The sequence below is a fragment of the Hydractinia symbiolongicarpus genome, chromosome 2 (genome assembly GCF_029227915.1).
Source record: "Hydractinia symbiolongicarpus strain clone_291-10 chromosome 2, HSymV2.1, whole genome shotgun sequence".
Classification (NCBI taxonomy): Eukaryota; Metazoa; Cnidaria; class Hydrozoa; order Anthoathecata; family Hydractiniidae; genus Hydractinia; species Hydractinia symbiolongicarpus.
Window position 1 is genome coordinate 6,252,370 of NC_079876.1, and position 26,314 is coordinate 6,278,683.

The 26,314-nt window shown below is 33.7% G+C and overlaps 2 protein-coding genes across 2 annotated transcripts; both read left to right on the forward strand.

Moving 5' to 3' along the window:
* The first annotated feature begins 312 nt into the window (after positions 1–312).
* Positions 313–3,008, forward strand: LOC130629739 (uncharacterized). The gene is made up of 2 exons (XM_057443077.1): positions 313–1,619; positions 1,795–3,008. The coding sequence occupies exons 1-2, from the start codon at positions 1,427–1,429 to the stop codon at positions 3,006–3,008; spliced, it is 1,407 nt and encodes a 468-aa protein (XP_057299060.1). The 5' UTR covers positions 313–1,426.
* Positions 3,009–6,267: 3,259 nt separating this feature from the next.
* LOC130628731 (uncharacterized) lies at positions 6,268–25,889 on the forward strand. The gene is made up of 11 exons (XM_057441723.1): positions 6,268–6,408; positions 6,523–6,603; positions 14,039–15,110; positions 15,658–15,926; positions 16,391–18,947; positions 19,361–19,627; positions 19,713–19,979; positions 20,078–20,109; positions 24,193–24,671; positions 25,161–25,221; positions 25,310–25,889. Exons 3-10 carry the CDS (start codon positions 14,050–14,052, stop codon positions 25,173–25,175), a joined length of 4,947 nt encoding a protein of 1,648 aa, XP_057297706.1. The 5' UTR covers positions 6,268–6,408; positions 6,523–6,603; positions 14,039–14,049; the 3' UTR covers positions 25,176–25,221; positions 25,310–25,889.
* Positions 25,890–26,314: the final 425 nt, after the last annotated feature.

Consider the following 26,314-nt stretch of genomic DNA (forward strand, 5'->3'; position numbering starts at 1 on the left):
TAAAAAAGTCAAACAGGCCTACAAACCTCACACACTGAGCACAAACACGACCATTATCAAAATGGCCTTCGTTCCGCGAAGATCTTGGATTCTTTCTGGTCGCGAAAATCTTGGTTTTTTTTTAAAGAATCAGGCGTTGTGAATGGTGTTCCACGCGCGAGCGGTCAAAACAAAGTCGGTAAAAATATATCGCATTTGGTATCGGCGCGTAATTTACAAAATTTCGTGTTTCCGTTACGGGACGCGGCTTTCGCGGACACACAGACAGAATACGGCTATTATTAAAGAGATAGCCGGGAAACCCGGCGTCGAAACGCCGGGGTAAGCCACAAGTCAAGGTGTGACCCGCCATTGAACACTATGTGGAGCGCTTAATAAGAGCCGTAAACTGTACTACACGGTCAGGTGGAGCGCTTTAGTACAGGTACGCAGTATGTCCTTAATCGAGTAAAGCGCACACAACACTATAGTGTTTCGGCTGTAGTGTATTTTTGAAAATATAACTCTACTGTAACTTTAGCCAAAATAAAAACACAATTTACAACCATTTGTTACCCCGTCATAGGAAAAACAATGGTCAATTTTATTTTATTTTGCGAAATAAGTTTCAGTAAAGGTTAACAAATTAATTGTGACACTGGACTGAGCACTTAGTACAGATAAATCGTGCGACACATGCGTTTAGGCTTAAGACCCTATTCAAAAAAACTATTGAAGCTTTGGTTTACAAAACACAGGATACACTCTGTTGAAACGGCGGGTTAAGCCACAAGTAGCTGTGTTACCCAGCGTTAAACACCAAATTGAGTGATTAATAAGAACCGTCAACTGTGCCACACATTCAGGTAAAGCGCTTTAGTACAGCCATATAGTGTGTAGAAAATCAAGTGAAGTGCACACAACTTTATGGTGTTTCCGGTGTAATATACTATTCAAAAAATAACTTTCGACAACTTAGGTAAAATAAAAACCCAGATTACAATTCAATGTTACCCCATCATAGCGAAAGCAGCTGGCCAACCTTCTTTATTTTTCAGGGAATGTTCCCGAGAAAAGTTCAAAAAAATGTTAAGCTGAGTGCTTAGTATAGGTAAACAGTGTGTACTTTTTTTCTGTAAAAAATGTTATCACAACTTCGGTTAAACAGAAACACAGGAAACAGCCTGTTGTTACCACCGGACTATGCGCTTAGTACAGCTAGACTGTGTCGCACATGAGTATAGACGAATTTCAATGTTTACATTTTTCGGCACTTCTGCGCATGCGCGGCTTGCCGTAAAAATCGACAGGCAAAACATTAGCCGCGCCTTCGTTATTTCATAAGGAAGTTATCGAAGAGGGAAGACGTGTTGTGATAGTTAGAGAGAAAAAACTTAAAATTATTTAAAATATTCGTCGTAAACGTTGAAGTACTGATTGTGGAAGGATGCCTGATAGTTGCTGTGTACCGAATTGTACGAACAGACGCAAGAAAGGCGATGGAAGTGGTGGTTTTTTTCGAATTCCTTCGAAGAAATACCCAGACGTCAGAAAAAGATGGTTGACTGCGATTGGCAGGGTGGATTGGCCAGAACAGCTAATTGGAAATGCTAAAGTATGCCATCTGCATTTCACATCTGGTATGTATATTCATTTCTCTTGTCCATAAACGTTTGAAACTCCCTCTTCCCCCCTCTGGGTGAGGCCTCCCTGTCTCGTATTTACTACCGCACTGAGATTCTTTCACTTCCAGTAAGTCAATGTTTTGCACATCTAGTCACTGTGAATATATGGAATATTCTATTCTTTTTGTAGGAAAAAAATCAAAGGACCCACTGAGCCCTGATTTTGTGCCATCAGTTTTCGACCGAATTGGGAAAAAAATGAGTGAGGAAAAAAAGAAAGAGAAACAGGATCGATTCCAACGTGCACGTCTGAGAGTTAAGCAGCGCTCAAATCTTCCTGTTGTGGAAGAGCCCAGTGAAGTTTTGGAACCAGAGGAGGAAGAGCTAAGCCCACAAGATATGGAGATTGAAAAATTAAAACAAAAAGTGACAGAAATAGAGAATGTTGTGAAAGAAAAAGAAAATAACATCAAGGAAGTGACTCGAAAATACTGTAGCATCCAAAATGAACTTGTCAACAGGATGGCTGAAATCCATCAGTTAAAAAATAAAAGCAATTTGTCAAGAAAATTCCAACTAAATTATGGACATTTGAAAAGTCACAAAAATTATTTTTATTTTTATACTGGATTGGACCAAGCACGCTTCAACTGGGTATTTGCAATTATCAAAAATAAAATGAAACGTATCAGCAGAATATTGACACCGAAAGATCACCTTGTTTTTGTCCTGGTAAAATTGAAACTTGGCTTGTATAACAAAGATATCGCTTTCAGGTTTGGAATTACATGCAAAATGGTCACCAAAATTTATCGAAGCTTGCTTAAAGTATTATCAAAATCTTTACTTTTTTTAATTGTGTGGCCTGAGAAGGAAGCTATACGTAAGCATATGCCGAAGTGTTTCAAAAAGTACCTAAGTTGTCGCTGCATCATTGACTGCACTGAGATATTCATACAACGTCCATTAAATCTCAATGCCAGAGCACAGACATGGTCTAATTACAAGAATACTAATACCATCAAGTATTTGGTTGCATGTTCTCCAACAGGAAGTGTTAGTTTCCTATCAGAAGGAACAATAAAAAGTGGTTTTTTGTATTTAGTCGAAAATGGAGATCTTGTTTTGGCTGATCGAGGATTCCTTATCGAGCAAGAGTTGGCAACACGAGGCGTGGTATTAAAAATACCTGAATTTACCAGAGGGAAGGAACAAATGTCAGCAATGGATGTAGATCGATCTCGAAAAATAGCCAATGTTCGAATCCACATTGAGAGAGTTATTGGACGTTTGAGAAAGTTTGAAATTTTGAACACAACCATACCTATCACTCAAGTAGATTTATTGGACGATGTGTTTATCGTTATATGTGCTTTGGTGAACTTGAACAAAGGCATTATATAACATATATTATTACAGAGAATTTGATACTTCGCACACAACTAACATATTGTTATATTATATTACATATATTACTTTGATATAATGTGACACACTATTTTTTTTTAATATTATTCTGACAGGTAGAACATAGCCAAGTTTTCGGTGCTCTTGTTATCTTCACACAAGAATAATGGAACCATTCTATGTCACATGAGCCTAAATTGTCACAACCAATCATAGGTGGGAAGGATGGTCTTCTGCATATGCAATACACCTTTTCTTCATTTAGTAACTTGGGATCACTTTTCCGAGTGACAAGCTCTGGTAACAAAACCTTTTCGAATACAATGGCCAGTTTTTCACGAAGTTTCCGACAAAATGGTTCATTTTTTGTAACCCTGATCAGAAAAGTATCATTTTCTTGCTTTCCTTGTGAAAAAACAAAGAAGTCACAATAATTCATTTTAGTTACTAACATTTGATGTTGTACTTGGAAGTAATAAGCATGACTTTTTTTGAATTTCCCAGCTTTATCAATGGGACAATTTTTATCGTTTCTCCATAGCTTCAAACTTTTTTTATATTTAAATGGGCATTTGATCTCAACTAAACTCTGACCATGACATTTGCACTTCACTAATCCATCAGGGCTTGCTGCAAGATATGGAAAGTTTGGATCAATATGAAGTCCAGTTGTGACAACTTGGAGATCAACATGGTGTTGTTTGACATGTTGTTCATATACTGAACGAGCTCTATTCTCCATTCTTTTCCCATATCTTGTTGCAACAACGTCAACAGGCTCTTTATATTGCATGATGGTCTCAATTAACGTTTTTGTTTTTTTCAAATCTGAAGTGAAGGCAAGTTTTGAAACTGAAGCTGTTATTCGCCCAGCTCGATGTAGCATCCATTTGTCGCTAAGGCTTTGAGCTTCTGTGAATTTTTTCAAGTTTTCAAACTGTATATCAAAGCACGAGGATTTGTATTGATTGTAATTTTTTTGAGCAATGTTATTTATTTCTATTTCATTTTTATTTATGGCAGCGGAGTCGTATATGTATGTCAATGGTTCAGGAAGAATGTTTTTTTCATTTTCATCCGCAGTTTCTGTTTCGCTATCATCATGGTGTGTTGTTTCACCTAAATCCAGACTTATATTTTTTAAGTACAACTGCATCTGGAGCAATTTGACTGAGTGAAATCCACTGTTGTTTTTCCTCTTCTGTTACGAATTTCAAGGGATCCACTGATGTGAATCCTTTCAATTCACCTTCAAAAGGTTCGTCTATAGTAGGCAGGACTTCGCTTTTTTTTGGTCTTTTGAAGTTTATGTGCTTCAGAGGTGCAGGGTGTGCTCTTTTTCTAGATTTTTTCCACGAGCATAATTTGCTTGTGCAAGCTTTTTTGTTTAACTCCAATGTAGCACAAGCAACCAGTTTGAACAAAAGGGCAGCAACATGACTGCATGCCGAGCCAAGGCTAAAAGTAAAAATTTTATTAGTCACTTCAAAAAGAAAAAAAATTGTTAGTGAAGAAGGAAAGCTAATGTGAATTTTTACCCAGCAACGCAGGTACAATTTGCTGAAAGTACCCATCCACTTGTGTGTAAAATGATCCACACATCATATAGTTTTTGCTTTTGTCCTTGTCTCTGACTAGGTAGTACGGAGGATTTAATGTAGCAAAATTCAACGTCTTTCAAGAGGTGGCAATAAACATCTTGAACATGCCCAGAAAGATAAAAGTTGTAAGCTTCTAAGGATTTATAAGCTTTCAAAGATTCATTTGTAAATTCACTGGGTGTATGGATGAGATAGACATACAAATCCATATGCGTAACATCGGGTAGCAATGATACATCGTCGCTCCAATCTTCTCCCTTCAGTGAAAAAGGGTCGCGTAGGAGTGTTCCGTTGGCAAGCGTGAGTTTTTTTGAATAATGCTGTTTATCTTCACTTACTAATTTCGAGAAGTATTCGGTCGACATATTGGAAGTGAAGACCACGAGGCGGCCGCTTTCGTTTTGTCGCATTATACTCTGTACAACTCTTGGTCTGTGTTTATACCTCGCGTACATATTTTGGGCTGTATCAATTACCCACAAAAATTTCCAAGGCAAGGATATAAAAACGTCGCAGTTTAAACGCAGCTATTTAGTCGAACACAATGCAGGACTTGCTTACTCGCGTACTCCTGGTGTGTAGGCTTGTAAAGCCGAAGTAATGGTCGAGAATAAAAGCCCGCGATGGAGAATATCATTAAAATCTTAGTAACGGAGTTCATAATGGTAGTGCAAGTTTCGATCGAAAGGTTTGTTTACTTTTTAAGCGATTTAAAACGATCGTTTAATAAGCAATTACCCTATTTGTTTACTATCTTGCCTGCCATTTTGCCTGTCGATTTGCGCAGAGGCTTGGGAACTGGTTATGTGACGTCACACGGAAATTCGTCTATAGGCATAACACCATTTTTAAAAAAACTTTATCGCGACTTCAGTTTAAAAAAAATCAGGAAACCGCCTGTCGTTATCAAGTTCAGTTAAAAAAATATATACTCAGCAATTTTATTTTTCAGCATAAGCTTTCATATAGCAGTAATAAAATTGGTAGCTGCCTATAACTGCATTTAGCTACTTTCACTTTTTAGCCAGAGGTAGAGCTAAAAGGAGCTAGATAGGTAGACCCAACTTCAACATAAAAATAAAGAACAATATACCAAACTGAATAAAAACTTTAAAAGAATAGGAATAAATAAAGATAGCTATAGCTAGCTGCCTCAAAATGTACGTTTTGTAGCTAGCCAAAAACTTAAAATTAGTTTGTTTAAGATTTATACGTAGCTAGAAAACGTGATGAAATATTCACCTTAACATGTGAAAACAAACTAAATAATCCTATAGGATTAAAAGTACTCAGAAGAAATAAGGAGGATTGAAAGGAAACCTACAAACTTCACACCATCACTTCCAAACCAAAATAGCCTTCGTAGGGGTAGCATGTTTCCTCCCGTCGGCATGTTGAGGCCGCGAAGCACTTGGATTGGTCATTAGCGAAAATGGAGCCTCGTGATTGGTTTATTACAATGAGCGCGGGGATTTTCGGCGGGTCTCACTACTTGCTCCGCCATGTTGCGCAGAGACAGACAGACGGAATACGGCTATTATTAAAGAGATACTTTTTTTATCACACCATGACTATATAAATAATTTGTTTTATGTTGAACAAAAGAATAATTATATATGTAATCAATGTTGCATGACGATTACCAATAAGACAACATAATATAGTTTGGGCTTGGTTTGTCATACACTTTTAGATTTCAGCGAAGAAAGTCCAACAGCTTTTAACGCAGCACAATTTTTAAAAAAGATCAATATATATTTATATACAATTATTTATATATCAAATCTGTTTCACGGGTGAGTTTAGTCAGTTCTCCATCTTTTTTGATAATTATGTTTAAAATACCATTGACTGATATTATCGATATTTAGTCTCCTTGGTTCTTCAAAGATGATTTTTGGTTTTTTTAGTTGAACAACATTTAACGTTGAAAGAATTTCAGAACGGAAAATATAGTTATATATATATTTACAAGAAATCACGTTACACAGGTAAGTTTAGTCACTTCTTCATCTTTTTTAAATATTATCGTGGTGATACTTTCGATTTTATAATGCTGTTTGTTTTCATGTTTACTTTTTTGTTTCCTTATTTTCTTGTCTTTTTATTTTGCTTTCTTGCATTAAGTTTGTTCACTTGCATTTTTGTCAGTCTGACGCAGGTTTTTCTAACCTTTTATTTTAAAATTAATCACAGCCATCAAGTAGCAAATGTTTCTTTTAATACAAAGAATCACATGTTTCTTCAGCAACATGTTTCTTATAAAACAAATGCTATTCAATATAACCAAACCCATCTCAGCCTCGTCCCCAGGGCATCTTGTATCGCCGTCCCAGGTTCAGCAAAGATACAAGATGCCCTGGGGACGAGGTTGAACTCAACCGACAATATTTCTTCCCACAGTCTGGGACAGCAATTAGAGGGCTTGGAACGAGGTTGACGGCAATACCTAATAATATATTTTGCAAAATAAAATTTAGAAAATGTTAATGATGTAACCTCAAATAGTTGATGACAAAAACTTTGGTGAAGTATAGAACTTGGCAAGAGAGTGTAAAAAAGTAAAAAATGATGACTCATGTTCTTCTCATGACAAGATGCGTGTAATTAAATAAATAAATACTTGAAAATATTTGCATTCCAAACTACTCTTTTGTAACAAAAACTCTCCTTCGTCGACGTTTTTAGTAATAATATTTTCAGTACTAATATAAAGGAATTCAATACATATACTACAAAGCGTTGAAAAATGCTCGGGCGTATATCTCAGTGTGTATCTTTAGGGGCGTCTAACTTAGAGCTGGGGATGAAGGTCTAAAAAAGCAAATTTTATTAAATTTTACAATTTTATATCTCTATCATCATATTAAAAGCTAGTGGAGCATTTATCATATGTTCTTCCTTCCTTCATTCCTATGTTTAAAGAGGGTTTTTTCTCTTTTTTTTTTACTGAACAGACAAAAGGCGCTGGGGACGAGATTGAAACAGCCCTTTAAAACAAAGGCGGTGGCGTTATTAGATGAGCGTTTATTAAAAGAAAATACTGGAAGGACAAAACAATAAATTGAGAAAGAATTTAAATTAACGTAGCGAGCGTTTATTCAAGGAATTTCAGTAGTTTTCTCACAAAAAATTAAAGATAGGGGTGTACTAAAACGATAATTTTATAATAATAGGGAGGAGTGTGTTTGTGCATATTACATATAAACAATTTCGTGGTCAGATAGACGAAAGTAAAAAGAAGATAATTTTAATTAAAATCATGGATTTTGTTGTTTACGTAAGTAGAGCGATATGAACTTTAGACATATCATATGAAGTAGACGAAAGTGATAGCGATAGGAGAATGAGAGTAATTAAATAAAAATAGACGTGTATTGATTTATTGACGTCAAAGTTTGAAGTTAAAATAAATAAAGACATTAAATTATGATGGTGCAATTCAGTCTTTATGTAAGTTAAGCTAGTTACTTCCTAACCTCCGGACTAGAAGCAACCTCGTTCCCAGGGCATCTTGTATCTTTCTGACATCAATTTTTATATTTACCGAAAACCTCTTTGGGGAAGAGACTATTTAAAGCTAGTCCATGACCCGTTAAAAAATCCACGGGTTTTTTTTGCTCTTTTTACACCGCTTTGCTTGCGTCTTGCTACTTACGGTACTATTTTGCGTGACAGACACATGTAGACGGGTATTAATAATATAAATTACTCGGTAGCCCGTGGATAAACCCATATATTCCATAAAATATATGTTTGTAATTATGTGTATGTAGAACGCTCTTATCTGTAATTAGATATGATTGCATGTTATTTTTTGTATGTAAGAATATTTCTTCTACAAAAGCGACTATATAAAACATCCCCCTATACCTTTTTGATTGGCTAGAACAAATCACATGACAAAATTAAAGTCATTTCACTTGCTAGGAATTTCATTGTCTGCCAACTTAATCTCAATGGCGGGTTGTGTAACTACAATGAATGTAAATACTTTGTCACAAATTTATGTTGGGACATATTCACGTTGCCTACTTTGTTTAAATCTTTTTCATTGAATTAACAAACGTTTTAGGATAAGAAACAACAAATTAAAAAAAAATTCTGCACGTGGTTTCTTTCACGGGTTTAAAAATGAGTATATTACTACGCTAGTTCCAGTCTGTCTGTAACAAGCAAAGTAGATGTGTTGTTTTTGATTAAAAAAATAGCCGTAGCAACATTTGACATTTGCCAATTTATATTGTTTAAATAACACTTGGGGCATGAAGAAAAAAATCCAGTAAATTCGGACTTGCTATGGTTTCCAATTGTTTTGTCAAATGAAGAAATTATATACAATTAAATCCATGATAAAATGTCTGTTCCGCCTGTAAGTGCAGTTTTGTAGACTTGATTCATCCGTGCTCCGTCGGCGTTCACCTCCGCATTAGTTAAGAACCGCATAACTGGATTTCTTGTGTAAGACCTGGTTACCAACGACGAAGGGGTCAGGCAAAAGAGATTCATATCTACGTAGTTCTTTTAACTAAGTCAGGAGTCGGTGAATTAGCTAGGATGGTCAGGTTGGCTATGAATAGGCTTGCTCATGGATAAAAAGGACCAGGACTAATCGATAATTCTGAGATCTAAAAGTGTTCGACCAAGACGGAAATCTATCGACGTTTTGTCCGATGAACGTTCTAAACAAGCTAAGGACATCTCCGAACAAACTGGAAATGTGGCGGGCATTTTGCCTGACGAGTCTCCAAAAATTATTTGGAGGGCTGCCATCGCACGTGATTTACGCGTGTGCCAAGGCATGCCTGTTGTTTTTAATTTACAATCAAATATTCTCGTCGTCAACTTAATTAGTCTGAGAAAAATCAAATTCAGGTATTTCCATTCGGATTTGGAGATTCTCTACGTATGCTAGACACGACACAAGATGGTATCACCCGACGAACACCTTTTCCCAAGTGGTTATGAACAAACCAACAAAATTTGCGGTATGCCGCATATCGATAAGATCTAAAAATATCATCTTCAAAAAAGATTCGAAGCAAGAGTGCTAGCGACTTATTTGTTAGAAACTTCGTCCTTTTTTTTAAGTCCACGGCTTTCCTGATTGTGAAGAGCGACTAACGCTGTCCACAAAGTGTTCTTTAAAATCACAACAGCATTGAAATCTTCGTGCTCTGTTATAAATTTCTTATCAAAAACACAATAGAAACCTTATACCCAGGCGCTCATTTATAATACAACCGAAAGAAAAAGGTGAGGTCAAATTATATAAGTAGCGTAGCTGGAAGTAATTTATAGGGTCCACCTCGTTACAGCACAAACAGTCAACAGCTATAGGCATCCTTTCGCACTTGCACATAGGCACCACTCACTGACCTGGTGTGTCTGCTTCATCGTCATTATAAAAGGGGAATTTGTTGTTCGTTTTTGAGTCGTTTTGGCTCAAACTGAAATCCAATTATGTTTACATTTCTGTTTGTGAACATAATTGATAAACGTAAAAAAATTCTGTTGGGAATATCATTAACGTTTTTTCTTTATTTCTCTTTTCTTTTTTATTGCATAAATTGCGCATATTAATGTTTTACCCAGTCCTTTTCCGCGTTCGAAGTTCAGGAAAGATGAGGATTGAAAATGGCATGGTCAAGTAAACAAATTCAGTTTAAACTTAAGCTGGATTTCCATCAGTGCAAGTTCTCTTATCGCTCTGGCTTTTTTGAACCTTTGATATTTTTTCGCTCTGGTGGAAATTCCAGAGCGACACTTTTTTTTGCTCTTATCATGGCGCCGTAGATTAGTGGTTTATGGCGCCGTAGATTAGTGGTTATAGCTCTCGTACTCTGTGCGGGAGACCGGGGTTCGATTCCTCTTGACGGGGATTCAACATGGGCGAGTGAATGTTACCATAGCCCCGGGTTAACCCAAGCCATGTGAGGGAAATTGGGAAGATGGCACACTGTGTGGGCCGTTGGATGTTGCCGGGAGTTGTCTAGTAGAGCGCGGGCCCTAATTGGGTCTGCGTCGCTCAAAATGAGCATTAAATACTCTAGGACTCTCCATCTAAGCCATGGCCCCTCCTAGAAGTAATAGACAGGGTATATCCCTCGATATTTGTGAGGCTAGCCATGTAAAATATGCACATCTATCTATCTATCTATCACTCAATTTCAGTGCGATAGAGCGACAATTATCACAAAGTTGTGATATTTATCGCTCTGGGTTTTCTCTCAAAAGTGCAACTTCAACGAAATACCGAATGCCCTTTTAAAGAAATTGAATAGATTCTATTGAAGTGTAACTTCAGCACATGCTTACACGTGTTGAGCATAAGAAATAGTTTCACATGTGTTATGAAGCGAGCAGTGTTGTAAAACAAGTTTTATTAAATGGGAAAAACAAATAGGTGGAACTTAAAGGGAAGATGAGTATTTAGCAGAGGCTTTTCGAAATTTTATTATGTCTATACGACAAAAGTTGCAAAGGAGTATCGAGAAAAAAGATCGAGTGGCAAATGCTTGGAGGAAAGTTGAGGATGAATTAGGATGTGAAGAGGGTAAAGTTTATCCTTTTTCGTCAGTTCAATGCGCTATATTTTTGCGCTGTTAAACCTTGCGCGTATTCAGCTTGTTCTATTACTTAATTGGAAAAAATGTTTTTAAATTCAACTGTTTTAAAGTTAAGCTTTTCAAAGATGAGACAACTTAAAAAAAGATACAGCAAGGAAAGGAATAACCTAAAAAGGAAATCTGCATCGGGATCAGGTTTGGCTGACGTTGAATCGTGTGTCAAATTTTAAAGGAATACTCTTTTTTGTCTTGGCTTGATAAGCATTTAAATTAGACACAAAATCAAATATAACGGGTCCAAAGGATGAGGAGGATATTGATTCTTATTTGGAGGCGGCGGTTGAAATTATTTAGTTAACAAGAATGACCCTACAACAAAATCACCAAGTTTGGCCTAGATGACAACTATTGACCTCATTGTGCAATTTCACTTCTTAAAGCAGTTGATTATGCACTCCTTTCAATTCTCTTTCTCTATAAATTTGACGAACACGAGAAAATGGCGATTTTCTTCGTCTCTTTTTTTTTACTATTAAGGCCACAGCTTCTTCTTTTTTCTGAACTGTCTGCCATCTTGAAATGCGTGTGTACACATAAGAAAATTTCGCACAAATAATAATTTGTATTGGCATGCTGTCGCACTGAAACTCATTTGCAGCGTAGAACTCCTGTCGCACTAAATTTTTGTGTAATTTTAGAGCGATAGGAAGGTTGTATTTTAATACTTTTTTCTTTACTTTTCTACCAAGATGTAACTAATATCAAGTTTTAATTTTTTACCAGACAATACCTTTATAACGCGTAAAAACCTCTTTGAAAAATTTTGCGCAACTTCGGTTTAAATAAGTCTAGTTTTGAATTTATTTTGCTTTATGATCATTTTTATCATTTACCAGTCAGCTATTTCAGGTTAACTGTCTATAAGTTTTTTTTAACACAAATATTTATATATGGTTTACTTGCAGAGATTTATTTTGATCACATGCGTCATCTGTGAAGAATACTCACCAGACCACAGACATTTATGTCAACATTCTTTGATCTCTTTAATAAAAGCCGTATTCTATCTGTCTGTTTGCGCACGAGAAAAAAAGTCGTGTTGCGGAACATGAAATGCTACCAGTATAATAATTCTTAAAGAGTATTATGGTAGTTTTATTTATTTTTCGAATTTTTATTAGACACCTTTTGAATTTTCATCAAATTTTGTGTTGGACGTGATAAAAAAGGGAAAGTGAACAGAGATGTCTGCTTTTTGTCGATAACAGCGCTGGTTAATTAATCAAGTTTTGAATGTAGGTAATCCCCAGTTACCTAGGGTGGAGCAGCTGATGCCAGTTGCGTCTAAAAGATTTCCCTTTTTTAGTCTCACACTCAAAAGTGCAATGCAATGGCTTCGCTAATTTTATAACGGATTGACGGCAGTCTAAAAGGCTTTAACGTCTTGACGTAACGTCGATAAAGTTAACAAATTATACATAACGGTTTTAGCGGCTTCAAAATTAAATGAAAACAACCCATTCTTCTTATACACTGTCACCATATTATGATAAAGGATTAAATAAGTAAATTAGTTCTCTCGAAGTGTGCTTATTACTACAAACTAGTCGTTATCCCGTGAAAAAATTCACAAGAATTCATCTGCCAGGAATATCCACAAAAATATTCCCGTCACCATTTGCAGCTACCATTTGACACAGTGAGTATCCTAATATAGACTAGTCGTTAACCCATAAAAAACACACGAGGTGTCTCGTCTTTAAGTTACACGTTACTTTGTGTGCCCGTAACACGATATGTTTTTTGCGACATGCATGCAGAATATGTCTGTTGTTAATTACACTTGTTGGCATTCCGTGGAAAAATCCAAGAACCACAGGTGAATCAATATAACACCAAATATATTAATCATGTATTTATGATGCCATAATAATAGAATTTCATGACTAACTGTAGCGAATGCTGTGCTGAGATCAATAAGGTTTGATATATCTCTTGACTCAACTGAATGATTACATGATCATTTGACTGGCCTGCCAAACAGCCAAATGTCTTATTATACTCGCACTTTGTCGGAATTTAAGTTTATGTATATTTTTAAAAGTCTTAGGCTGTTTTCCTTACTGATAACGTTGCGTAAATAGACTGTAGTAACACATGGGTGTTAAAGCACAATCTGGAGTATTTCCATTCAGACTGAAGAAGTAAAGAGGGGTAGAGTGGAACAAAATTCGAAAACGGACTTCAAATTCCAATCTTATCTTTTGTTTTTTCAAACCAATCAAAAATCAGTTATACAAAACTTTAACCCGCAAAATTATATCTTAAAAACAAATTGGGACACTGTGAAGTCTTAAGTTGTAAAGAATTCGTTTATAGTCTCCCTTTCTCTAATATTATTGTAAGAGAAAGTAAAAAAATGTGATCTCACATCAGTTTTAAAAAGTTGTGATGAAAAACAAATAAAGCAATACGGTAAAATTAAAAATAGCCATTTTACAAATTGTTTATCGGTATACTACAACCTGTATGCTGAATAATTAATTTAGTAGTATTAAAACTATAATTTGCTTCGTAGAAACAACGAACAAACGCACTAATAAACATTATATTTAGAAACAGAAGAAACGTTCTGTTAAGAGCATTTTTGAAGAAAGAACGTCAACGCGGGTGTGTTGTTGTTCTTTTAATTAATTGATCTAATGTTGCTACAGGACACAAAATAACAAATGCAATGTATCTCTATCGACTTTGTTGCGATAGGCGAATTTCCATGAACTTCTAGTAATTTTGTTGATAAACAGTATGAAAAACTTGTATTGATATTTCTTGAATTGAAATTGAAATTATCTTATAGATATTATAGTCATGGCAATGGCAGTACCTCCAACAGGATCTTCTCACCACGCATTGATCGCAAACAATGAATATCAAATTAAATTGGTCACGCTTCTCAATGAATGTTGTGACTACTTACGTGAAATTTTACATGATCCTGCCCGTGGCAACATGCCAAGGGATAAGAAACAATTATATCTGTCATTAAAACAATATAAGAAACGTTTAAACCATTTGAAAAGAGATCAGCTGGAAATCGTTTTTCCACAAGATAAGGAAACAGATTCGGGATTGTTTGACATCACTATTTTATGTGACGTTCTAATTAATTGTTGTCACGGTATACAAGCACCAATTGGTGGATGGAGGACCAGAACACCGCAACCAAATGATTTCAGTGTCGGTGCTGACATCATTCGAATCAGAAATGAGCGGAATATTGTTATGCATGGAAGAGCAATGACTTCAGCACAATATAATCGGTTGTGGAACGCCATAGAAGGTATATTAAGAAGACTCGGATATGACATAACGAAAATTAGAGATTTGAAGTCTGGTTGTTTAAAAGACTTGGACTTATTTAAGATTGAAATTATGAAAGCAGTTACTGAAATTTTAAATTTCAATGTTAACAAAAACCAAGACAATATAAAACAAAATCAAGATGACATCAAAGCAAATAAAGACAGTATTCAGCAAAACGAAGATGGTATTAAACAAAATCAAGGTGACATCAAAGCAAATAAAGATAGTATTCAGCAAAACGAAGATGGTATTAAACAAAATCAAGGTGACATCAAAGCAAATAAAGACAGTATTCAGCAAAACGAAGATGGTATGAAACAAAATCAAGATGACATCAAAGCAAATAAAGACAGTATTCAGCAAAACGAAGATGGTATTAAACAAAATCAAGATGACATTAAAGCAAATAAAGACAATATTCTGCAAAACAAAGGTGGTATTAAAGAGAATAAAGAGAATTATAATCGATTAGCAGCCGAAGTGGAAATAGTAAAGCAAACTATTTCTTCATCATCATGTGATCAGAAGAGTTCTCAGTTGGAAGAAACTATAAAAGAACAACCCAGGTGTGTAATTCTTTTTCTATATTGTTCTATCATTAAATTGATTCTGTCAACTTAACATAAAAGGCAAATATGGTAAAGTAAATAAGTTACCATTCAATTAAATTCCACTTTATCTTGGTGTAACTAAATCACTTTTCTGTAATGATTTCAATGCATTGGAGAGTCATCAGCAATAAGAGTACATCAGATTGAAATTATGACAGCACTGATTGAAATACAAAAATGTAAAGTAAATAAAAACAAAGACAACATTAAGTAAAATCTATATAACTTTAAGAATGGACTATTTATATTCAAGTTGATGTAAAAAAAACCCAAAACGGAGTTAGGAACATTCAAAACGATTATGATTGAAAGACGGAATGGGAACAGTAAAGTCCTTTGTTGTCATCGCGTCGTTCAAAAACTTGTCACTTAAACACTATTGACTTAAAACGGCCTAGAAAGAAGATACCTTTCTTTCAGAAAATAAGATTTTATCGTTTTTTAGGACAATATTTCATACAGTTACTTATTATTCTAATTTATATTTTAATGTTTATTTTAGTTATATACTATTAAAAAATTTCCGAGGAGATTTTCTAATACAATTTGAAGATGGCTGCTCCCACTGGTCTATGAAAAGTGTACAAGTCATCATTACTGAAAATTTTGTGATAGAATCAAAAGAACTTCATGTCGACAACGATTACATTGTGGAAGAAGAAGAAGGGACACTAATCCTGATTATTTACAATCACATTGCCAAATCGATTAATGGGTTATCAGTTAAGTTAGTTGACAGTGAAAGTAAAACTCATTTGATTTCAATTGAAGGTGAGTAAATTTAGATAATGTATTCTATCTAGTACGGAAAAAATGAATAAGGAGTTGGAACAATAAAAACAAAACAGAACAAAAAAATACATTACTTACTAATGTAGCTGTGCATGGGGGCAGAGCACAAGTAAAATAAGTTGGGAAAGCTATATTTACAAGTAGAACAAATTTAATCTTAAGGGTTTATTTAAAATATTATTCGAACCATAAAGAAAACATTGTCAAGATTTTGTTAGAATAGCAATCATTTCAACGATGCAAGCCATTTACCTCGACAAAAGTTTTACTTTGGCTATGCGAACGCAAAAATATATAAAAATTATTGCAAAGTTTCTTGAATAATAACGTTTAGTATTCTACACAAAAAACTTTTACGTCTCTAGCGCGTTGTTTTGTACAGCACTTTAGATTAAAATTGTTTGAGTAGAAATGTTGCAAAGTAAAATAATTTTTTTAATTAGATATTGCACTGGTCCGAGCACATATGTGTACAACCAGCTATTTTGATGTTAGAACCCACAACAGTGGAAGAATATCTGAACAGATAAAATGCATTGTAGGAGCAGAAAGAGAAGAAACAAATATTGAATTTATATGTGGTGGTAGCCTGCAAACAATGGAACCTAAGGAGTACGAAGCATTTGAAAGAGATTACATCCAGCGTTATTTCACCGTCAATGGTAAATGCATGGAAGAACCACTCCAAATTCCACCCCCAATGCCAAAAGTCACACATTCCTTATTCGCACAAAAGATAAAGGATGTTATAATCGAATTACAACCTCGTTTGTTTACAATATTTACTCATTATAACACAAAGGAACATATTCGATTTCTAAAACTGGATAAAGAATTTTCTTTGAGTTTGGAAAGCACAATTACTGATAACAAAAGAATTCTACTTGTGTTGCCAAATTATATCATCAACATTAGATACACAGAAACAACCGACGCAGTAAGAATACAAGATGAAGTCAAAGCGGGCGAAGAAGACTTGAAGGAGCTATCTATCATCACTAAAAAACATCTTAAAAATGGTCACCTGACAATGGTTAATGTTGTAGCTGCACCACATTTCGAAGATATCGAAAATATCCACCTTTGTGTAGATTGCAACTTACTCTCCAAAAAAACTTTGGCTGAGGATAGAAATATGACGAAGTTCTTTTCAAATATTTTGCAAAGCTCACAAGTACAAAATAATGTTCAGGACAACAAGGAACGGTATATCAACATAGTTGGTAAAGTCATGTGTTTTATGGCTACAAGAAAAGCACTCTATTCTGTTCCTTCACTCAGTAAAAACGTCCACGAACAAATAAGCTCGTTAATACTTTCTCCACAGCAACTCCGTCATTTATACAACAACTCTTTAAAAAAAATTATAATCGGTCCTCTAGGCAGTGGTAAGACAGTGCTAGCTTTAGCACATTTGGAAATAGCTTACGAGCGCTCTAAGAATAGATCGGTCATATACTACGTTATTTGGGACGGCAACACATTGCTTAAACGGGATATTGTCAATCATACTAAAAGATTTAATTACAAAGCCGCTGTCGAAGTTGTTGTAAAGGATAATGTCCAGTTAGCTAAGGATTTGAAAATGAATGAAGTGCCAACACCATACCAGTTATTAGAGTCATTGGTTAAGAAACATGTTGACCAAAACCTGCATCTAATAATTGATGAATTAAATGGAGAGTTATTTAACAAGGAAGAATCATCTTTGCTTAAACACTATCTGGAAACTAAAGACAAATTAAATAACTCTTTCATCATTTTTTTCCCACAATCCATTGAGAAACATAGAACATTAATTTCACACCAAAGAGTCACAATACATGACAAGTACAAGTATGAAGAAACAGGAATGAAAGTTTTAAAACTGAACAGAGCAATGAGAACAACCCGGATAATCTTTCAGTTTTTAAAGGCTTTTGAAAATGAAGTAGAACAAGACAAGGTAACAATGAAGCTTCCCGATCAGCAATCAAAAGAAGGAATGTCCACCAAAAAAAATATCGAAAAAATACTGAATTTCTTTTCCAAAATTTGGAAAAAACAACCACAACAGCAGCAAGAGCCACAACGGCGACAACAACAACAACAGCAGCAGCGGCAGCAGCAACCACCACCACCACCGCAACAACAAGGACAAACTACCAGTAGCAATGTCACGCCGATAATAAAAGGAGAAGAAGAAAGTTTTGAAACACCGGTTGATATTGATGTCGTTGCAGCTTCCATACCAGATGGGGATCTTTCGGGTAATGTTAGAATTGACACTTCATTGAAATTTAATACAGCTGATTCAATCGGTCATAATATTGAAGGAACAAAACCGTTATTGATACATCCGGCAAAAACTCCAACAACAGACAAAGAGTTTATACCAATGTTAGCACTTGTTTTACAAGATGTATGTTTACATCATGCCACTAAACGTTTGTTCATATATAACACATTTCCTCAAAAGGATATTTTTTACAGATTACTGAAACTGTTAAAAATTGATTTTCTTCGCTACGACAAGTACACTGACTGGAAAGTTTTAAATTCTGATGATATCACAGTTAAAAATCCCTTACAGAGTCAAACTTATAACCTGCTCACTACTATTGAGGGAAGTCGTGGAGTTGAAGCAGCCGAATGCATCTGTATAATTGAAAGAAATGATTGCAAGTTAAAACATTTGACGTTAGAAGCAATGTCCAGAGCAACACAAAATCTGGTCCTTGTTTCAACGTCCAACGTTTACCAATCAGATACAGTAAAATCATCAACTGGTCATATCATAAGTAAACTGTTAGCTGAACATTTGGTTGAATACAATGTAGAAGTCTCAAACGATAAAGATACGGAAATACCGTTCACAAAGTCTATGAAAAGTAACAATAAAATAGTTTTTAACATAAAACCACAATATTGGAAATTCAAAGAAATGATAAAAGATTTGGAACATGTTGGTTGTCAGGCAACGGATGAACGCCTAAATGCGCACGAGATCGTTAGGAAAAAGTAAGTAAAATTTTTAAACAATAGAGAACAAATTCTCTTCTGAATAGTTCCTAAAAGATTTTAAATTTAGTGATTCATATTAAAGAATTGGATGGTAATGGTTGTGTTATATTAAAATAAAAAGCTCCCACGAAATGACTAAAGTGTGATCATTTTACAATCCTCTCTCCTTTCTTTCGTGAAATTTGTTCTAGAGAGGCAAAAAAATCACGACATATGTTTCAGGGCCTATTCTGTACTTAATAAAAACATTGTAAGAGTTTTCTGATGTTAAAAATGTTAACCTGCTGCTAAGCATGAAAATAAAAAAAATTATTAGACAAAATTTTGATCATCTTTTAATTTATTTTATTAAGTAAAAGTCATTAGTTTTGTTAAAAAATATGATATAAATGCAATATTAATAATTTTAGCCTTTATCCTCCTGGAAAAGTGAGCAATATAATTTGCTCATATTTGTCAAGTACATCATGTATATTGAGATGGCAACAGCACGCTAATAAATACACCGTTAGTAGACAAGAAAGTAAAAGTTTAACCTGGAATAACTTAGCAACTGACATTTCTTGCAATCAATACATCGTTGATGACATGGAAATTGGTGAAACGTGCAAGTTTTGTGTTGTTGCTAAAAATCATCTTGGTATATCTGATGACAGCATTGTGTCTTATCGTCACGAGTAAGATTATATTCAACTTCTATTAAAAACATTTTATAGCCATGTGTTAAAAAATATGATATAAATGCAATATTAATAATTTTAGCCTTTATCCTCCTGGAAAAGTGAGCAATATAATTTGCTCATATTTGTCAAGTACATCATGTATATTGAGATGGCAACAGCACGCTAATAAATACACCGTTAGTAGACAAGAAAGTAAAAGTTTAACCTGGAATAACTTAGCAACTGACATTTCTTGCAATCAATACATCGTTGATGACATGGAAATTGGTGAAACGTGCAAGTTTTGTGTTGTTGCTAAAAATCATCTTGGTATATCTGATGACAGCATTGTGTCTTATCGTCACGAGTAAGATTATATTCAACTTCTATTAAAAACATTTTATAGCCATGTGTTAAAAAGTATGTCAGGCTTCAGGAATATTAACATGTGCTCAATTTTTTTAGACGTCCAAACGTCATGGGTGTCCAATTTGAAGGTAAGAGAAATAGTTATCGTTTTATCAGCATAATTTTAAGCTAGAAAATCACCACAACACTCTTTGTCACAAAATAGGCATAAAAAAAATTAGCGTGACAAAATAGACAGAAATAAGTGTTGATTAATTGTGTGATTTAAAAAAATTAACATTTATTAAAAAATTTTGTTGTTCATGTTATTATTTACCTGTTACAAAAAGAATGCGGAATAGTTAAATATTTGCTTTCTTCGTTACCCATATTACAACAAACAAATTATTCTAATTATTTGTTAAACATTTAATTTATTTTAAAGTTACATTTACTGTACTTATACCATGGGACACGCAAAGTCAATTTAATGACACTATTGTCTGAAACGAATTTAGTCCTAGAACCTTTTAAGAATTTTTTTTCCATCTGGTGTTGCTTTTAAAACAGATCTTTACTAAAAACGTAAGAGGTTATTAGACGTTTTTGTTTTCCTTTTGTAAAATTTCGACAATGTTTTCTTTCTCGGTCATATGACATTAATTAAGAGAAACTAAGTGTTATCAAGTAAAAATAAAGCTACTCTGCACATTGGTAATATATATCCTAAAAGGAGGCTTTGGAGTGACAAAACATCAAAGGCAAAAGTACTTCCGCTAAAATGTAGTGTGCTGATGTTGCTGTTGTGTCAATAAAAGTGATACAAAACTTCTCACTTGGTATTAATAAAGTTTTCAAACTTTGTCAATAGAAAAAATTTTGTTCAAATATTGCCATTAATTTTATTACTATCTCGTGGTTGCTCGATTTATTCAAATCATTTGTTTAGCATAGATTATTAATAATTTAAAAGTAATACATATTTTCTGCATAATTTCTGGTGTAGTTTAGCCTAGTTAGCTAAGTTTTTTCTCGGATATCTAATTCAGTTTTTCTCAAACGAAAGTTTAGACGCAAACAAATGTCAGAGCAATTCCCTTAAATTTAAATTCAAACCACGCATTATTTATGGCTATATCGTACTTTGCTGGGCATAGTTAAAGAAGCAAAGATAAACTGCTCAACAAGTGTATGCAAAGTGAGAACGTCCTTTTGAGACCTACATTTACCTGCAAAAGGGATATTTTTACGAAGCGAATTGGGAATAGCGAATTCGGCGGCTAATTACCAGCGAAATATCTATTTGATTTTCACGGGAAACAAAAAAAACATGTGACCAATTTAACATTCTGAGTGTAAGCACTTTTTCTGGTATTAAAAACCGGATAGTTATTTTGAATTCTAAATAAACAGTTTTCTTATTGGTTAAAAGATATTTTATAAAATATTTCTACTTTTCGGGGAAGAGAATTTTTCAAAGCAAAATCAAAACAAACAAAACTTTGCATGCTCAGATATATTTAGTTGGCGAACTCGTTTAGCAATACAAACAATGAGGCTGAGGAAAAGAAAACAAAATAAGAACATCGGCAAGACTAAAACACCAATTTTCTCTCTACTCCCGAGAGAAATACATTTGGCAAAAAGAAATTTTAGCAGAATCAATCGCAAATGTTTTTATGAATCTTTGAAATGAATAACAAAATAAAAACTACTTTTACCGGTACATGTTATAATAAGGAACATTTCAGGCTGTAACGAATATAAGCGTATATATTGTAAATGTACCTTCAAGCTTCAAGTTTACTCCAATACAACACTAAAGCTTGCTGACTTACCAAATTTCACACCAAGTTTAAAAAAACTATTCCCTTTTGCCTTTTCTTTTTGAACCCGTAGCTAGCTCTCGGTCATACTTAAATTTCGCATAATAATTTGAAAGTTGATCACTTTGTGCAAAGTTGGACAATGTTGTATGATGCGAATCCTCCCTGTAAGTCGCTTGGCGCACTATTTACAGTAAAACTCTTATAACGACTACAGCCTCGTCTCTATGTTATATGGACTTTGCAGAGGGAAAAGCCTGTTATTCAAGTTAGTAATGAAAAGCCTTGTTTTCAAGTTACCCACATTTGAAAAATATTGCTAATAGTAACCACCCGGTGAGAAAAAACAAACAATCATAAGCAAATCAAATCATTTCGTCGTAAAATTTAGACTGATTTTTTCTTTCCTTGTTCTGACTAGAACGAACAAACTCCCCAAATTTATAGTGTAGCGTGTGAGTCTGAGTTAGTGTTAGGCAGTTGATTTTGATATTTAAAGCGCATATTTTGTAAATATACATCATAGATTCAATTTTACTCCAACACATACTCTAAAGCTGGCTTACCATACCGAATTTTGCACCAAGTTCGGAAACACTATTTACATTTACCTTTCGTTTTTGAACACATGGCTCTCGGCCATACTTAAATTTTGCTGAATACTTTTCAAGCAAGATGCCTCGTACCACTTTACTGTTCCATGCAAAGTGGCTTTCCTGAAGTTGATCACTTTGTACAAAGTTGGTCAATGTTATATGATGCGATTTCTCACTGTAACTTGCATGGCGTACTATTAACAGCAAAACTCTTATAACGACTACAGCCTCGTTTCTATGTGATTTGATTTTGTAAAAATTACATTAGAAATTTGCAGAGGGAAAGCCTGTTTTTCAAGTTAGTTACAATATAGTAATGAATAACCTCGTTTTCAAGTTTTCCACATTTTTTAAAAATTATTGCTAATACTAACCATCCGGCGGGAAAAAAACAATCATAAGCAAATCAAAAGTCATTTCATCGTAAAATTTAGACTCGGTTGGTTTTTTGTTTTAACAATATCTTTTTCCTAAAGCTGTTGAGTTTGAATTTTTGCAATATCTAAGGCTCGTGCTCTTTTTTGTTCTTATAAAGAAACCCGCACAGTTTTTAACCGATCGCGTGTCAGAGAAACATCTTTGAAATGTTCGTACAGACGAAATCGAATATATTGAGTACAGTCGTTCTATTTTTATCACTATATCATACTCAACCAAAACGAATATGTTTCATTCAGCAAATAATGTTGATAGGTCGTGTGAGGTGAGAGAAAATTTAATTTTGATAAAAGCAGTAGCTAGTTTTTATTATACATTATTTTTATTCATGAGAAACCCGTTTACAATTAATGGAGTATTTACTAAGAGCTGTGTACCTAAGTCTCGTGTTCTTTAGAATTTGTTCTTATAAAAAACCGATCGCGTGTCAGAGAAACAATCTTTAAATGGTTCGTGCAGACGAAATCGAATATATTGAGTACAGTCGTTCTATTTTTATCACTATATCATACTCAACCAAAACGAATATGTTTCATTCAACAAATAATGTTGATAGGTCGTGTGAGGTGAGAGAAAATTTAATTTTGATAAAAGCAGTAGCTAGTTTTTATTATACATTATTTTTATTCATGAGAAGTCTGTTCACAATTAACGGAGTATTTACTAAGAGCTGTGTAATTTTAATTTTTTTTTAGAATTTAAACTGAAAAAACTAACAAACTCTTTTTGCGTGCTTGAGATTATGCTCTGTCTTGCAAAAAAATCCCTAGGGACAAGAGTGCTAGATTAGACAATACTAATATTTGGTAAAATTTTTCCTTTGTTTTAAAAAGCTAATTGAAGATTCATGAAATAAGCAGACTATCCAGCCTCGTTTTCAGATCTAGCCCAGATTTATCTTTTTGTTATTTTCCGGCATAAGAAATAGATAAAAAATCCCTGGGAACGAAAGTGCTAGACTAGGTTGGTTTATAAAAACGCATTATGTTATCGTAATAATTGTAGGAATAGCTATATTTACTTCCGAGATTTTTATTAAAAATGTCATGTGAAATTATTTTAACAGGCGAAAAATTTTAGGGTCTCGACTTTAACTGAAACATTTCCGTGGTTCATACAAGTAAAACAATTTTCTCCTGATGCAAATTATCCTATACATGATGACGTCAACATATTAATATTAACTTGAATAAAAATAAATTATTACTATACTTTTTGTTTCTGTGTTTTCACAATTACTTTTTTTTGTTTAATACATTATAAAATGTTTTACAATATAAAAAAGTATTTAACGATGTCATAAGTTTTTCGTTATCATGTTTCATTAATTTATAAATTTATAATTTTTATTCATTTATTATTTTATTTTTAGATATCGTGGAAATTATTGAATCTAACGATATCGAGAAACTGCAAAAATTACTATCCATTCATCCAAACATCGTTCACATGAGAGATGATCATGAGTTCACACCATTGTTGTGGACAGTATGTTGCACCAACAATACATCAATGGTGGAAATACTCATCTCATATGGGAGTGATGTTTGGGCGGAAGATAGATTGAAACAAAACAGTTATCATTTTGCTGCATCAGAAGATCGTCACACAATATTAGATATGTTATGTCGACATGATGTAACAAACATCAACCGTGGAAATGTTAACAACCGCACACCATTATATCTTGCTGCAAGGAAGGGTTACATCTCATGTGTTGATGTTTTGTTGCGTCATGAAAATATTGATGTGACGATCGAAGATGAATATGGAAACACAGCTTATGATGTTGTTGGATGGATAAATAAACAAATCCGGGAAATAATAAGACGAAAAATAAAAGAATACGAAGTAAGTATTTTTAATAAAAAATAGTGAATAATTATAGCTGTTAATAATTCTGACAGCATTAATTTTTATGTATGTAATAATAATGAGAAGAGATAAGTATATATTATAACGAAATTAAAAATAATAAATTTTATAAGAGAAAAAGAAGAAGTAAAAATACAATTTCGTACCCAGACTGTTTTTTATTTTACATCTTCTGAAATTGATTGTTATTATTGTTAGCATGAATTGAATATTATAGATGTTAAAATATTTAAAATAAAAGATATTTAAAACATTCAAAAAATAAGAATGCCACGATGTTAAACTTTTTTCGTAATCCGAAATTATTTTGTTTTTTGCACAGCGATTGTACAAATTTCGCGTTATAAAAGGATTTTATGAACACATTGACAGATTGTCTCTCATTTAGAAGACATGGCCATGACGATGGCTGTTCTAATACTTAAGTAGCTATACTTTAAAATAACACATCTATTTATCTTTTAGGACAGGACGAAGTAAATATTTCAAATGATTTTGTTTTGAAAAACAACAATCAGTTTGTGAGGTGAGACGATACTTTATACAATTGGATATATTTATCTTTTGTTATTTCTATTTTTAACTTTCTTTCATGAAATTTATTTATTTTTTAGATGAGGAACGAGTCCATTTTTTAGTTTTATTTTATATTGTAATAAATTTATTTGTAGTAAAACGTACTGAAACATTTTTCTGTTCGATTTTTATCAAGCCTTGTTTCGTTTATATTTCATTCAGGAAGCGACACATGTCAAAGGTCACGTGTTTTTATAAACTGTCTCAAACTTGCCGCATGGTGCAATGTAGAGTAAATCTTATTTATTACAAACGTCAACTGATATACTTTCTCAACCTCGTCCCCAAGTCTTGTTAGGCCTTTATATTTTGAAGGCCCTGGCTGGTCACGTGACGACAGAATACCCACGTATAGTGGGTATTTTGAAAATAATTATTTGTCTCGCTCTTCCAAAATATACACAAGCAGTCGAGAAAAAAATGAAAGAACTGACACAATTATTTAGAATGGTTAAAATAATATTAATAAGAAAAAAATTATATATATTTTTATATAAATATTTTTATATAAATATTTTTATATTGTAAAAAATATTTTTATTTATTTATAATAATATTATTTAATGTTTAAAAGAACTGTTAATAAATATTGTATAATATATTAAACATTCACACTTGCTTACCTGTTTTTAATTTCCAGTACTTCTCCCCTTTTTTTTTAAACTTCTTCCCATTTTAAAAAAGTTCATCTTATTCTGATTATACTGAAGAACAGCAAATTAACATTTATTAAGTAAAATTCGAAATAATAAAGCAAATATAAAGACACATTTTCTTGTGTTTACATGATACTCGTCAAAAGCCGCCATTATATGGTAATTTTTTTTGTGGGATGAAATCCAGATTGACGTCATCTCCTAGATGGTAAAAGAAACCCCATGAACATGTTGCCGCAAAACTCATAAAACATTCTTGTGAATAATTATAAAATTAATGTCTAAGTAAAATAGAAGTAGTGCCAGAAAGCATTCTTTCGTTTCAGTCTCCCAACAGGTCAGAATCAACGAGCTGCGTGAACCATCCTCGTCCCCATCCTTGTTGCC